General features: G+C 40.9%; 1 protein-coding gene across 1 annotated transcript in view; it reads right to left on the reverse strand.

The window, feature by feature from the left end:
• The window catches only part of TAOK1 (TAO kinase 1), a 65,570-nt gene that overhangs the window by 18,434 nt on the left and 31,002 nt on the right, over positions 1 to 16,134 (reverse strand). The window contains exons 3-11 of the mRNA XM_065694520.1: positions 13,044 to 13,115; positions 10,153 to 10,254; positions 8,996 to 9,041; positions 8,017 to 8,113; positions 7,202 to 7,315; positions 6,354 to 6,445; positions 3,766 to 3,859; positions 2,294 to 2,375; positions 178 to 345 (exon numbers count right to left, since the gene is read on the reverse strand). Coding sequence (XP_065550592.1) covers positions 178 to 345; positions 2,294 to 2,375; positions 3,766 to 3,859; positions 6,354 to 6,445; positions 7,202 to 7,315; positions 8,017 to 8,113; positions 8,996 to 9,041; positions 10,153 to 10,254; positions 13,044 to 13,115 — 867 coding nt within the window. The remainder of the gene's footprint in view (positions 1 to 177; positions 346 to 2,293; positions 2,376 to 3,765; positions 3,860 to 6,353; positions 6,446 to 7,201; positions 7,316 to 8,016; positions 8,114 to 8,995; positions 9,042 to 10,152; positions 10,255 to 13,043; positions 13,116 to 16,134) is intronic.

Consider the following 16,134-nt stretch of genomic DNA (forward strand, 5'->3'; position numbering starts at 1 on the left):
CCCTGTTTGTCCTTGTTTGCGCCTTGAGGTAGCTTTATTCCAAGCACAGAGAGGAAGACACAGTATACAGCCAGGTGTGTAAACAGCCTCCATTGGTTTTAGCACTATCTGAGTTGTGGTTATTTGAATGACAGCATCATTCCCTGGTTCAGTGATGAAACCCAAAGCTTCTCTCACCTCCTCCTCCTCCTGTGTTTCAACTGCAGGGCCATTGTGTGCCTCCTGGAAAAGGAGCTTCTTCATTTTACGATACTGCAGGTTGTCCAGTTCTCTCACCGCATCCTTTGTCCTCTGAATCAAGTCTATTAACACTGTTTCGGGCCGCTCCCGAAGAACAAACATATGCTGTAGGACACACAAATAGCTGAGTGACCTCTTATGCCTCCAGTACACATGCTTTGAGGATACAATTATGAACTCTATCTGGGTTTGTCAGCCCTCTTCCCTGCGCAGCAGAAGACCTCTGCAGCTTATGCTGGCTCTATTTGCAGACTTCACAATCCAGACAGATTTCAGGGTGATTGCTTTCTGATGGGAGAAGTCCACCAAAAAATAAAGATGTGGAAAAAAACCCAGAAATGGTATTTCGCATATCGTGAAAATAGGTTTAGTTTAAAACTGGACTCCTTTGGGTATTGAGGTATTTAGAAATGTTCTCCACTTGTGGTTTAAAGACGGAAGAGCAAGAAGTAACATATCAATGCTGAAGTTGTTAAGCTGGCTAGTATCTCTAACCAAATGTTAATCAACTCATCACCAAACTCTCACTATAAAACCCTTTTCCTTGTTTAGAAAAGCTTGAGAATCAAACACTCAGCACACAGCTCTGAGTCATAAAATAGGCTGTGAACCTTCAAGCTCGGTTCTAGAAGAACAGTTAGCCCTATTATGGTTTTTTTGGGAGATACTCACTGCATTGCACTGCAAAGGTGGCTGCGCTTTGCCAATAGGTAAAACAATTCCTGTCTCTGTATGTCAGAAGCAGCTTTTGCAGGCTCCAGCTGAAATGTGCTGTGCAAGCATGAGTCATTATTAACACCACCACTAGTTTCATTTTGTTCCTCTGGAGAACTGCATTGCCATTTCCATCATGTCACATTCCCTACCTGTCCCTGTAAAGTGGCATGCAGCTGTTTCAGACTATAGATATGGAAGGAATACATTCACAAACGTTTAATTTCCATCAATGTTCTCTTTAATTGCAGTGCACTGCTCAAAATAAAACCAATCTGCAGGGTTCTGAAATGGCAGGACTGCACTCCCACACTGAACCCGTTCCTGGATAATTGCATTTACTTTCTGAATACAGGTTTTCTTTTTTGAAGAGGCAAAAGTCCTCAGAACCATTTCAGTAAAAACATGCTAAAAAGGGGATGATAAAACCTTCATAAATAGCATCCATTTTCCCTCAGAGCAACTGAGCAGAAACATGGCCAGGATTAAAATAAAGAAACCCCAAAATTATGTCACGAGCGCTGTAAAAAGAGTGACAAGTTAGCAGAATCCTGAATGCCACCTGATGCCACAAAGGAAATCCATCAAATCCCACCTACAATAAAGCAGCTCTAACACCCAACTTCTATGCGAGTTGCGTTCACTTAGGAACACGTCAGCTTTTAAGCAAGGTTGGCTTTGTTTCCAGACTAAAGCAAGGAAAACCAAGTGTCTGCAGCACACAAGAGCACAAATGGAAGCCAAAGTAAGAAATAAAGCAAGAAGCCTGCAGAAGGCTGAGGTTTAATCATGTCAAGAAAAAGTATGGGGAAAAATACCCCTGCTTTTCCCCTGCTCCCTTTCCCTCAGGGATACCATTAGAACAGCGGATTTCAGTCCTACGTGTAAAGCATATAGGTGATGGGAGAGGATAAAAAGCCTTTGGGGGGTGTGTGTATATAAATACACAGAATAAAGAGGGAAATAACGAAAGGTGTTTGTTAACTAATGTATGGCAGCTCTGTCAGGATTAATTATAGTCACTGGAAAGATAGACTGAGCTTAAACTGAAACTCTTGACAAGTCAATGGTCATCCCGCGTCACTTGATGGAGTGTCCTTTTATGAGAACAAGGCTGGCTTGGAGTGTCACTTAGGGAACTGCCCTAGAAAGGGAAAATGAAGCTAGGACAGACAGCTCAGTACCCTCCACAGCGCCCTCAGCTCAAAGGTAATAGAGGTAACAGGCAGAGAAAGCATCATTAACCATAGCCTAGCACGGTAGGTGAGACAGAAGAACATCACAGGTTATGGCCCCTTTTTAATACTACGTGGAAAACAAAAAGGACAAGGAATCCAACCTTCAGAAGCTCCTCTGATGTAGGCCTGTCTTGAGGAATTTTCTGGAGGCAAGAATCTACGAAGTTTCGAAAATAATCAGACCTGTGGCAAGAAAAAAGGAAAAGGGAAAAAACCCATCTGAGTTAACGACCCAGTTTCACTCATTAAGGAATCCAGATACTCAGACTCATTTGGGTTGGAAGGGACCTTAAGGATGATCTAGTTCCAACCCCCCTGCAATGGGCAGGGAACACCCGAGTGCCCTTAGCAGAAAAAAGTGGGGAGAAACCACACAGACCCCATACTTCATACTACAGCCTCTGACATCCCTGGTCAAACCAAAGGCCACCATTAGTAGGCAGAGCCCTTTAACCTCAGCTTCCAGACAAAATGTTCAAGCTTAAGAACAAAGTCCAGAGGAAGGATATTTCCATGTAAAGGCAGACACCCCTGTAGCTCAGTGTGAGCACCAAACCTGGCCAATTCTATAACGCATAAACTCTTCATGGTCTAATCAGAGCCTCTGCCCCATTCCACCTCTGTGTGCTGGTGTTTCATCCACTGGCTGTATTAATACACAATTCCTGAATGCCACCAGCCCCTCAGACACAACTATGTAATCTGTCACAAGTAAGACTTAAGGTCATGATTTGTTTAGTAACTTCTCTCATTCTGCAAGGTAAAACACTGTATTTTGCCCTTTCTTTCCCTCTGCACACAGGCTTTCGGCAGCGCACATCAGCTGAACAGGTTATCTTTCTTTCTTCCCTCACTGCTCCCATGATGTAATTGAGGGGGTGGGGTGTTGCTACTCCAATTTTCCCAGTAAATTAAATTACTGCATTTTTGGGTCAGAAAAAACAAAATGCAAAAAATGAGCTGAATGTTGTAGCAAGCACCAGGGTATGAAATAGCCTCAACAGAAAAATCTCAGAGGTAGTAAAAGGTAATCTAAAAATCAGGTACAATGTATGATGTTACAGGCCCAGGACTGTGGCTCAGAAAAACACAATTAGGGACTTTTTAACTTCTGAAATCAGTTTACTGTGTTTGCTGTTTCAAAAGACAGCTTTGGGGCTGGGAGGCACAAAACGCGCTTTATTCTTCTGCAGTTTATGCGACAGAGACTTGCCACGCACAAGCAGCGTCTTCATCTTCAACAAAATTTAAGCATTGACAGTGTGGTTTGTGATGAAACAACACTAAACCCCACGGTTTTGGCTCGCTTGGGAACTTCAAAACTTTACTGACCCATGAACTGAATTTCTTACAGGATCTTCCAGTGGCGTGTTCCGTTTTGACCACATTCTAGAGTCTAAAAATGCATATTTAGTGATGGGTCAGTTTTGTATATAAAACATATAGTGAACCTAATAAGAACCTTCCAGCTCACATCCTCCCAACAGGAATCCAGCCATTTCAAGAACTCAGCATGACAAAGCACTCCATTTACAGCAATTCCCTGCAACATTCCTCCCTCAGTAATACTCACCATTCATTAGACTGTAGTGTAGGGGATTCATTCTGCGCTATGTGATATAAGGCACTCATTGCGTTCATATTAAACAAAGGAGGCTTCCTTTCCGCTACACACAAAAGAAAATAGTTTTTATACAGGGAGATAGTCTCATGGTTTTGCTCTTTATTTTAGTTTACATCCCTTTAAAAAGAAAACCACATCAGCAGAATCACTATTGCCTGAACATGGAACCCCAAACCAACCCTACCCTGCAATCAGACAGATATGTTGGCATATGTCCTATACCATTGCAGAAGATGAAAGCACTTTGAAGATCAAATGCCTTGTCCTCTCAAGCTTTTAAATTACGTGGTTTATCATAGTTCAGTTCTCTGACTCATTTTAATGTACTAAAATAGGAGTAAGTTAACAGTAAGCTCTACAGTCGGTGTTTAGCCACTAAGCATTCCTGGTTTCACTGCCCCTCACCCCCTTTTTTTAACTACAGTTGCTAAAAAGCTAACAAATATTTAATTCTAGGACAGCAGTGATGAAGAAAAAGCTGGTAACAAGAACCATCAAATCACACTTAACTGACTAAGCACATGGGCAGGAAGTCAGTAACAGGCCAACTCTTTATACTATTTTGAGAGTTGCATTCTCTTTGGCTCTTCTCTCCCTTTCAAGCTTGTGTTACTCTTATAGACTGACACAGCATGAAAGCTTAATGAGGAAGGAGATGATCTCACTGGAACAACAAAACTGAAGCTTCATCAGAATGTTTATGGGGTAAACCTATAAAGCTCAGCCTTGCCATAAACATTCCAGAGGAGCTGGTCAGGCCACAAGGCCGTTCCTACACGAGTGAAAAATGCAACAGAAAACTTTTCCTTCCTAAAAAAAAACCCTAAACAAGAAAAAAATAAAGCTAGTTTTCCAATTTTGCTTTTCAATTTTGAGTTGCATAGTAGCAGTAAGCTGTGCATGAGAGATCACAGTTCACTCATCACTATCACAGCATGGATTAAGCCCAACAAATTCCCCAGAATGGGCAAATTGTGGAGTTAAGCCTTTCCTCAAATGTAGCACTTTACCTTCTGTAGTCTGTCCGATAACCAGTTGCTGCCATCAAGGATCAGGCTGATTATCCATTAAACTCTCTTAACTGACCCCTTAGACTTTTTTAACCCTGATGGCTCTCCCCAGCTTTTTCCCCCTCTTAACTCAGCTGAATACAACAGAAGCCTTTAGGAAACACTGAAACTGAGCCCTCAATGAAGCCATTTCTAAGACTAAGAGATCATTTGAGAAGACAACCAGCCATCTCCTTTTCCTGCTTTCCTCCCATACTTATTCGAACCATCCCAACTGAGACAACCGCACCGGCCCAGCCTCCAGTGCTCTACCATGCTGACCTAGCCTCACCTCCCACTACACTAGGAAGCCACAGACGAAGCCCAATGCTTCATATTGCAAACATGCAGCGTGCAGGAAGGCTCCCGGGGGTGTGGTGGCCATGAGCTCACTGCATTCCTGGAGCACTGCAGCCAGCCAAGTCTCCTTACTCCACACTCGGAGCAGGATTCTGTCATGACAGTCACACCCCTTCAATTTGCTTTATATTGGCAACCCCCAAAAAAATAATCTCTGCTCTGTAGAAAGAATCTATTTCACGTCCTGGAAGAAAATGAAGTTGACAGTTTGGAATGCCAGACAGCACTTTTAGCTAAACTGTGCAGTTCACATGGATTAACGTGCTCCTGAGAGCTCTCGCTGCTGCTGCTCCTCCACCAAAGTTGGTCTGGAGTATGAGCAATGAGATCTGACAAGGATGGTAGGACAGCCTCAGGTGAAACCTCACCGTCCCCAGTAAAACTTACAGCTAAGTGCTTCCAGAGAGCTGGACCCTGACTGAAGCCTGAGCAGTGCTGTGCTTCAGTGAGTGTATTTTTGTTCCAACACTGCATGTTTTTAAATAGAATGCCATACTAACACGGGTCTTTAAAACTGATGCTCTGCATTAAGGAGTCTGTTCTAATGGCGACGCCACCATTTCTTTGGGGATTGATTTATAGGATTCCACTTCAAAACTGGATTAGTCTGTACCTTTTCCTTAAAACAACCCAGATATTTCCCAGCCAAATCTATTCACAAGTGATAACGCACACTGAATATAGCTTTGAAGCTGTCCACTTATCCAAACCTTCATTGCTGCAGAACCGTATCTTAGACTTTCATGCAAACAGTATCAGCTTCTATGATTAAGTAGACTTTGACACTGGTACTTTTAATGGTTCATTTCTAAAGCGGTTCAGCAAACAGACTGGTTTTCCATTCTGAACTGCCTCTCTCTCAGACTGTGAACATCTTTAGTGATACTGTTTGGTTATTTTCTTTGTCTACATAACTCTTTCTTCAGGTAATGAAAACACCAGTTCAATAAGCATCAAATTGGAGACTTGAATTCCAGAGATCACATTTAGCCCTTTCCTCTAAAACTTAAGTCCCAGAGAAACCAGGACAAGGACAGAAGCAGAGATCTTCTGCACTGTGATTCAACTGAATAAGTTCTAGGTATCAAATAACTACATTTTATATTTTGTTCAAATAAAATAACTTACCTAACTCAATACAGGTAATTCCAAGAGACCAAACATCTACTTTGCCATCATACTGCCCTTCATCCATGGCTAAAATCACTTCTGGGGCCATCCTAAGAGAAGGAAATTGATGATCATAAAATTCCAGGCAATGGCACACATATCAGCATCAGTATTCCAATGAAACAGGCTGTTTCACTGATCTCAGCTACCGTAAGCAAATCATTCCCCATGGTATCAGGCATGGATATGGAATACTGCAAACACAGACCAGGCACCCACACTAGTACAAGCCTGTGGGGAGGCTGTGTGCTGTTCTCCTGTGCTTTGCTCAGTTCTCCATTCTTGAGCATCACCAGCTTTTTGCCCTCCCACAACAATTTAGCTGGCTGGCCAACTCTGGTGAAATAATTAGAGCATGCAGTTGTGTAAACACCACAGATTAGGTGTAAGAGATCAAAAGCATACAAGGGATCTGCAAAGGGTTTTGGTCAATGAACCTGGCCTTTCCTATGGAAGAAGAAACACTTCAGTTATTTTAACAATCAGGTGCGGTGAGGACCTATGAATTGTTAAAACCACTGGGGGGGAGTGATTAGAATACGTTAGAGACGAGTCAATCCCACCTCCACCGCTTAAAGTCAGCCTAACAAATAGTTTTATTACTGTTTGTGAACTTTAAATGCAAGAATTCACAACTTCTTGAGGTCAGAGTCTATCTACTCTTTAATCTCTGGCAAAGTCCCTTTTATCACTATGTAACTGGAAGACTACAAAGCTAGCTCAAATAAATCCCAAGTGTATTAAATACCCAATATATGATCTTTTCACTTCACATAGCCGGAAATATGTGAAACTCTTTGACTTACCAATATGGCGTCCCCACAAATGAGTTGGCAGGAGATGCTATGGAAGCAGACCCAAAGTCAGCAAGTTTCACCTGTCCTGGCTCTGTCAGCAGGATGTTTCCTGCCTTGATATCTCTGATTATAGAATACAAGTGTCAGGATTATTCCTCTCCAAAAAATATAAAATCTTCTATAAGACAGACTACAAAACACACCAGATTTTCTCCAAATACAGGATCTTGAACCTGAAGGTTAATGCCACATCTGGATAAGCTTCATTTACAGCTCAACAAAACCCCCTGAAATAACCATGTCCTTTATCAAAGCTTTTCAGAAAGCCTAATAATGTAACTATTTAAATCCTCCATCCTATTAAAATGCAGCAGGCCCTTTAGACACAAAAAACATTTGCATCCCATACTTACTGTGTGCTTCTCAACAGGTGTGTTAATATAAAACTGATTTTTGAGGTACAAGTGCTCCCCCCACCCCAGCAATCTCTGCTTTGCAGTTGCCACAAGCTAGTTAGGTGAACTGAGCCTGCCTTGCTATTCACAGCTTCAGGGAACAATCAGCATCGTATCAAGAACTGAAAAGCTTAGTAGATTAAAAGCAATTCTGCACAAATTATGAACACCAGCTGTAAGAGATAGTGCATATGGAGATATGTAGCTTGCTAGTATTTGTCTACTATAAATCACTAGTTGGGGAGCAGATGGGCAGAGCAAAAAGAAAATCTCTTGCTTGCAAATATTGAATTTGGGATGAAAGGGAATACAATCAAGAAAATAAATTACCTGTTAAGTGTGTGAGACAGCAAAAGTATAACCACTTACCTATGGATCATATTGTGAGAATGCAAGTATGCTAATCCCTGGAGAGCACCATGGGTAATTGCTGCTATTTCCACTTCTTGCAATGGCTTTTTATGAACTTAAGGAAAGAATTTATTTAAAATTCAATATTAAAGAAAACAATGCAGTTTGCAGCATGCAAGTGAGTACTGTTAACAACATAAACAGAGAGGAAATACTGAAAAGTCATTTTGACTATGTTCAGCTTGAGAAGCAAATGTAAAAATTAGTTCACAGTGTACATTCTATTATCAGATGTAATCTTCTAACTGTAAACCAGCATCTATTTACTATAAAAGAGACTACTTTGCAACTGTCAACTGTTTTCCTGTCAGTTCTGCGACCATCCTCCCAAACTCAATATTCAGTTTTCCATTAATGAAGCTAAATCCCAAATCCTAGAACTTTACAATACACACATGAATAAGCTGTAGCAACACAGATGACTCTGGCAGCTCAGCCTTTTGTCCTGAAATGATTCTGGCAAGGAAAGGAGATGAACAACTTACTGGCCACACATACATCTTCAAAGAAAGTTCACTTCAAGAAGCCTGATAGGAAAATGACCATTTAACAACAGACCTCATCAAGCAAAACCCTACTACTGCTGCAGTGCTATTTTAGTCAACAGGCCTACAGTTGTTAGTAAGCATTAGGATCAACAGAGAGGGTTTGCAGAAATAACTCTTGAACTGTCATGACAGGAGAACCTAAAACTCAAGAGGAAAATAAAAAGCTGAGTGACAACTTTAAAATAATACAAACCAAGGGGAAACCAGGCCCCTAGGAAAGCTGGTGCTTGACACAGAAACCATTACAGCCAGGCAAGAACCTGAGAAACTGAACCTGTCCACCCTGCCCACAAATAAAACTATCCACTCAAGGACAACTCTGATGCTGTAACCTCCTATTTCAGCACCCTACCCCTGACTTTCAATCAAGTAAATGTGCATAAACATACCTTCTAGTAAGTCTGATGCTGATCCTAAACAATATTCCATAACAAGCTGTATGGGAAGAAATCAAAGGAGTTGTTAGAAAGTCTCTGATAGTAAATATATGTTTTCTAGGTTCCTGTGGAGAAATCTAGAAACATTCCCTGGTACATTCAGTGCAGACTGCCATAACGAACCAAATATTGCTTGCAACATAAGCCCCATCCTAGAACCGTCACACTGACCTCTCCTGTGAGGACAACTCTAACTGGAATTAGCACAGCCTTCCTGTGTAAGATACCAGCCCACAAAACTTGTCGAGGAAGGCACAAAAGCATGTTCAGAACCAGTTATGTATTGTATAACAGATCTTATTTTATATGCACATACTTAACAGCAATGTTAAATTGCACTTAACAGGCTTATCAGAGTATTAAAGGGCTATTTAGGGATTTACTTAAGATTTTGTCCCAGTCAGATTGCACAAAAAGAAACTAAAACTTTGTCCTACGGATTTATTGAAGCTAACACAAGATCAGTACTTATAATTTCAACTATTAGTTCAACAACATCAATTCTTTAGTATACCATACTACAAAAACTTCATCTATGAGAGGTGTACATTACACTTTTTACCTGACAAAACGCTTACTCTGCATAGCCAATCACATCTATTCCTCCCATAGGCATTTTTATGCACACAATCTCAAATAACCCAAATTTAGTTGGGGTGTTAAGAGTGGGTTTTGTTTGTTTAAATCAAATGTATGTAGCGAATTAGGAGATAATAGCCAGAGATAAAACCAGCTGGTTGCTTTTGTCACTGAGCACACACAAGGAAATGATGAGTAAACACTATCCAACAGTAGAATTCAGTGAAACAGAAATACCAATAACTCAAAATATACTTATTTATATTATTATGCTATTATTACTCATTTAAAATACTCAGTCCATCAAACTAAATACACAAGAAAAACAACCCCCTTACTCTGCAACTGAAAGGGAAAATTTCCCTAAATCTTGTTTCCAAAAACTACACTCAGTTTCGCTGAGCAACTGTGAGGTCCTGGGCCACCCTCAGCTGAGTCCGTGCAATGCAAGTGTTCAGGTGCCTCTTGAAAGCCAGCTGGAGGTATTTCAAACTGCCCTTAACCAAGACAAGAGTGCAGCAGATGCTTACCCATGCTGTATGCTCCCGCAAATAGCAGCCTTTGTATTCTATACTGTTTGGGTGTTTTATTTTTTGGAGGAACTTGACTTCCTTAATAATATCTTGCCATTTCTGTAAGAAAATAAAAGGAATAGAAAGACTTGATCAACTGTTACCTTTTTTTTTTCAGGTTGTTGTTAAGTCATTATATCATTTTAATTATCTTAAGAAACAAAATCATCTTGAGGTTCCAAATCAAAATAGATTTACATCAGCACCATGATGTTCACTGCTTAACTCCTCAACACATGTACAAAATAAGCTGTTGATTGATTAGACTGTATGTAAGGAGCTCTCATCAGTGTAATACTTTATATTTATATGTATATATAGGCTACACTGGCAAAGACTTAATATCAGAGCAAGTCCTCAAAAAAGAAGTGTTCATTTTTTAAGGGATACCATTTCTGTTGTCAAATCAAACATACATCCCAGCCTGAAAGAGATGTGGATGATAAGTGGCCTTCAGCAGGATCAGCTGTCTCTCCCTTAACTCTTGTAGACAGAAAGACCTGTCCTTACTAGTAACTATATTACACTGGCTGAGGCTCCATTTATCAGTCACCCAATATCTGACTCTGTTGATAATGTTCCTCCATTACTAGTTTAGTCTTGTCAAAGGACCGATTTAAAATGAGTTACCTAGAAGATAAGGGAATGGTTCTGCAGGAGAGAAAGAGCAAACAGATAAAACAAAATCCGGGATTATAAAAGGAGAGCTCTGCCAGTGCAACTTTGAAGTACAGAAGAGGCCAAAAAGTCATATTCCGATGTGTGCCTAGACACCACTGTTGCGCTCTCCTTGGAGGAAACCATCAAGTGCTCCCATTCACCGCGCATCCACCAACTCCAAAAGGTTCAAAAGCTCTTTTCCAGGTCCTGTTAATCTCTCAGCACACACTTCCTCGTACGTGCCTAGGACTCACAGATGCACAAAGGTCCCATACACCCAAATGCCTTAGAAACCACATGCAAAACCCAAATCCTCCTCAAAAAACATTTTAGGGTTAGAGAAACAATGAAACCAGGGAACATGGTGGCCACAACTGAGGCAGCCAATTGACTAAGCACTGCTCAGCACCAGGAACTTCACTAAAAGCGCATTAGTGCAGCTATTCTAATGTGAACGCTCTCACTGACACCCCAGTTCCAGTACAAGAACAACTTAGCTGCCTTTTACTTTTTGACCAAGAGGCTTTGAGGTACTAAGCAACAAAAGTCAAACCAAGAATGCATCATGCTAACCTTCTCTATTGGGAAGAGAGAAGTGATATATTAATCAAGATGTGTTCATGATTTCCTGCATTAAAAAACCCCTCCAGCATCACATGAAGATGCGTACTTAACATCACAGTACCACATATTTCAAAGTACACAGTACCATTTATTTCAAAGGTTTTCCAACTTATTTTTACTATAAAATATATCCTTAGAGAATAATTGTTTCCAGCAATGATAAAATCTTATAAACGATACCAGAATGCCCTTAATCAATTTCTTTACATAGGCTAGTTCATAACTCTAGCAAACTTCTGAACAAAACAAATAAATATGGATGTAAAATAGGCAGCATTTCATTCCTGGTCTTGTTACTTTCTTCAAAATAAAGAAACATACGCATTGAAGACAAACAAAAGCTATTTCTGAAGCACGCACAGTTTGTTTCATTCATGTGAATAGAGTATTTATAGCTCACGGTAATTAAAACAGTGGGACAAGTAGTAAGTACAAATTATTCTTTCACCAGTACACAGTTAAACAAGTCACCGCAGTGACAAAATAGAAGCACGCACAGCAAATTTAACTGGGAAGCTAGAATTTAGGACTGCTGGAGAGACACTGCCACCTCTACCTCCTACACAGATACACACACACGCACACAAAGGAAGGAATAGCTCAGCTCCTTGTAGCGCAGATGATCAATACACAAAAGACAGGCACAGAAAACAACGAGTTGTTAGTCAAACTCATCCGAGCAAGACTGCTTCTAAGACTAGAATAGAGAGAATGGAGGGAGGGAACCATGAATGCCCTGAACAAGAGTCTTGCAATAAATACTTCTGGAGGAGAAAAATCACACCATGATTTGGTAGATGTCGTTTACCAGAAATAACACCAAATGGGCTGCTCACGTCATGTTGGGTTTTTCAAGAATCTGTATTAGCACTTAAACATTCCAAGTATAAAATCAATTATCTCTGTAAAGCGTCGTAGGGAAAAAAAACACACAACTGGGTGGCCATGAAAACACTTAATGCTTAAATCTCAGAGGCCTACTTCTGCAGACCTCTGCAAAGACTGCCTTAATCCCCGGCTCTGGCAGCTCTTCCGTAATTATGCTGCTGCTCAGATTTTCACACTCATTCATTCATTGCTGGTTTGCTTTTGTTTTAGCTCCTCATCAGCACAGTCATTCCAGGGAAGGATGCATTCTGCCTTACTACTTCGCACATGCAAAATTCCCTCGTAATTTTTCACCGCTGCATCCGCTGCTATTATTCCTTTGTCCAATGAGCAATGCGGTTACTTTGAAAGGCATTTCAAATGGAACATCTAAAGGCAAATAGACATGGTAATAGACAAACCTACCATTTTTAATTTTCTTTTTTGCTTTGTACACATATATGTGGTCCCATAAAAGAGCCCTTTCTGTCTGTAAGAAAAGAATCCTACCCATCTTTTCCAGCAGCAGATTAAGCAGAAATATACTGTGAACAGTAAACTGATTTTTCACTGTACCCTCATTCACCTGTACAGTTAAAGGAAAGATTTCTCCTGCTGTAACCCAAGACAGTTAAAATAATCCTATATAATAGGCATTTGCAATGGTCAAGATTTAACATGCAATATGTTCTACATACCTCATTGGACTGCTTCCCACTATATGACATTTTCTTGATGGCCACCACTTCATTGGTGCGCACATCACGTGCCTGTAACGGGACAACACAACGCATCAGTTTCTTCAGACTGAGATTCCCAATGAGAAGTAAACCAAACATACCCATAAAAAACCCCAATCTTTATCCATTAGCTAACTTTTGCAGAGAGTTAAACTATCTTCCACGGGGTGTGCCTGCTGCATCTGTTAGAAGTCGAAGATAACCCTCATGTTCATGAGACAAAGTATGACATTTCTCCGTGCTCAGCATGCAGCAGGTTTCTGCAGCAGCCACATACTTTCACTTCTAAACTAAAAATCATAGCTTATAAAAGCAGCTCTGACTCAAATAGAACTGATTTTCCCCAATCAACTTCTCTCCCTGCTCAGGTCCATATTCAGACAAAATAGAAGCAATGCCCAACCCCCTTGTTCCATTCCAAACAAACCAAGGTGCACAGTAGATACCTGCTCTGCACACCAGTACCCTTCTCTCCAGTGTTCCCACAAATCAGCTGTTATGTCTTAAAGGAAGGATGGGGACACAGCACCAAGGCAATTGCTCAATTGCTTCTGGCAGAAGAGCCAGGCCTGCTTCACCTTTTGGGGAGGATGGCTCCAGACCAGACCCCAGCCTCTCCTAAGGATTTCAGCAGCATGGGAGGGTGATGGAGGAAAACACCCCCAAGTCTCTCTGATAAGAATAATCAACTTGGGTATGAAGCCAGACCATATAAATCAGAATAATGTGCACCACAGCATTCACGGATGACTGATGAAAATGCTGATTTTGGATATATTTGCACTATAAAGCACAACCTATCAGGACATGGATTAATGAAGTACCAGGACTCCGCCTTTTGTAAAAAGGTCCTTCCATAATGTTTTAGTTCTGCTGTCCATTATAGATTCCCAGAATTCCCTGACAGTCTTTATTTCAACCAGTTGTAGTAAGCTTGAACCAACCCTATTTTTAGTTTCCTGTTTGAGAGGATCTTTCCTCCTGTCTCGATGACACTAAACAACTTTGGTAAAGTTGTCTCGATGACACTATGTGGGCCTTGAGACCCAAAAAAAAGGAAGAATAAAGTTCTGACTCCCAGATCTTTCCTAATTAGAGACCATCTCTGAAACATTCCAGTCAGTGAAGAACTGCAACAAACCAGGCAAGCCAAATACTACAGCAGACTAGAAGGAGCACAGCTCTAACAAAAGGGAGTGGGTTATTCTTCTGCTCCATCTGCAGTGTTCCAGTGTAGTAGGTTTCCTGTGTCAAGTGAAAGCTATTATTACACTGCAGACTAGGGTAAGGATAATACCAAAATGATTCAGAGGTGCCAGACTTGCAGTTTCTAAGAAACTAAAACCGTGAGGTGAACCAGCAAAATCCATGTCAATTATTAAAGGAAAAACAGAAACTTTCTGCTACTGCAGGATGTAACAGAAACAAAGAGACAGGAGTGAACACTTTTAGTCAGTTATCATGTAAAGTAACACATAACCCCTTCTTGGGATCAGGGATAAAAGGACAGGAAAGTAGGTACAACAAACATGGAAAGAGTAAACTGCATTTAAAAAGGTAGGGAAAGTGCTCAGGAATATATGGGGTTTATACTTTTTAATCATTCCTGCATCTATTTCTCATCAACATTTTTGGTCCAGGCTACAGGCAATGAAAGCAGGCTGGTGAGGGGGATTGCTATGTATTAGAGGGCCCAAGCAAGCAACTCCTGATTGAGTTTGGTTAACACTGATGCCAAGCTGGGAGAAAGAGAACCATCCCACCTGACACCCCATCAACGTTAAAATTATGGAGTTTCGTTTGGGTTTTTAGTGTCTTTGCGATCCGGAATAAGTGAAAAAAGACAGGTCCTATACAAAAGCCATGGAGACGTTCCAAGATTTAAAAGATCCCAATGAAGAAGACCTGTTTCATGGCAGGTATTTACGCACATACATCCCGCTTTCCTCCAAAAGCTCCACGCAAAGGATCAACATCTGGCAACCAGAGTAACTTCACCAATGAGAGAATTAAAGCATGAGCAAAGAAAAGGTGGAGTGTGTCATTGGCTTTGGTAATATTCTTTTAAGCAGTTATTAACTATAATCCAGCACTAATTACATTGATTAGAGAAAGTTTCATTGTTTGCATTAGCAGAATCAAAATCCTGCTAACGTAACTTAAGAGCAGGTTTTTTTCCCTAGTGTTACAGATTTCTCCCTCCACTTTGTCCTTCTCATCTTTTAGGCTTCTGTTTGCGCTATGCAGTACACTATACAAAACAGTTTCAGATTCAAGATCTCAGGCCTGCTAGCAGTAAAAAGGTACCATAACACAAAACTTCTAGGCTACAACTCTCACTTGACAAAAATAAAGCCCCCAAATGGGTTGGAGTAGTGTGATGTCCTTTTTATATCCAGTCTTTAACCAAAGTGAGTGAATGAGATGAAGTAAAGGCCACGAGGTGAGTACTGTTTCCTTAGGAAACACTTCCTCCCCCAGACCTGTTCCCAGACAGTGGCAGCTCATAGTTTTAAGCAGGGAACAAAATTAAGAAGCTTTTCCTAATTAGTTCATCTGTGCTGCATTAAATTTGTGCTGGAAGGTTCCCAACATGGTCTGCTGCAATTATTAACAATGAATAGGCATCTCATAAAATACTGACACAAATGGCTTTCTGAAGGAAAACTGGCAGGTTTGGCCACACCTCCTATAATTATAAATGTGAAAAGGTTTTCTGAGGAAAATGGGGGCTTTTAAAGGAAGGCCTCAGAGGATGCACTTTGGTTAACGTACAGCAACCCGCAAATGAGGCTACCATGAGGCATCCCACCTCCAGTTGAACTGTATCAGCTGGGAAAAACTCGGCTGTCCAGATGACCACGTCAAAAGTCTCATGCAGATGAATACTGGGATTCTTGCCTGAAGTAGGGAAGGATGTGACAGAACCAATACTTAGGTGTCAAACACAAAGAATGGCTTTAAGGGAGCCTGAGGGTATACACAAAGGGAGAGAGAACTTAAGGCGATGATCAGACCAAGAGAATGGCATTGCCAGTCAGAATTGATG

The sequence above is a fragment of the Lathamus discolor genome, chromosome 14, assembly GCF_037157495.1.
Source record: "Lathamus discolor isolate bLatDis1 chromosome 14, bLatDis1.hap1, whole genome shotgun sequence".
NCBI lineage: Eukaryota > Metazoa > Chordata > Aves > Psittaciformes > Psittacidae > Lathamus > Lathamus discolor.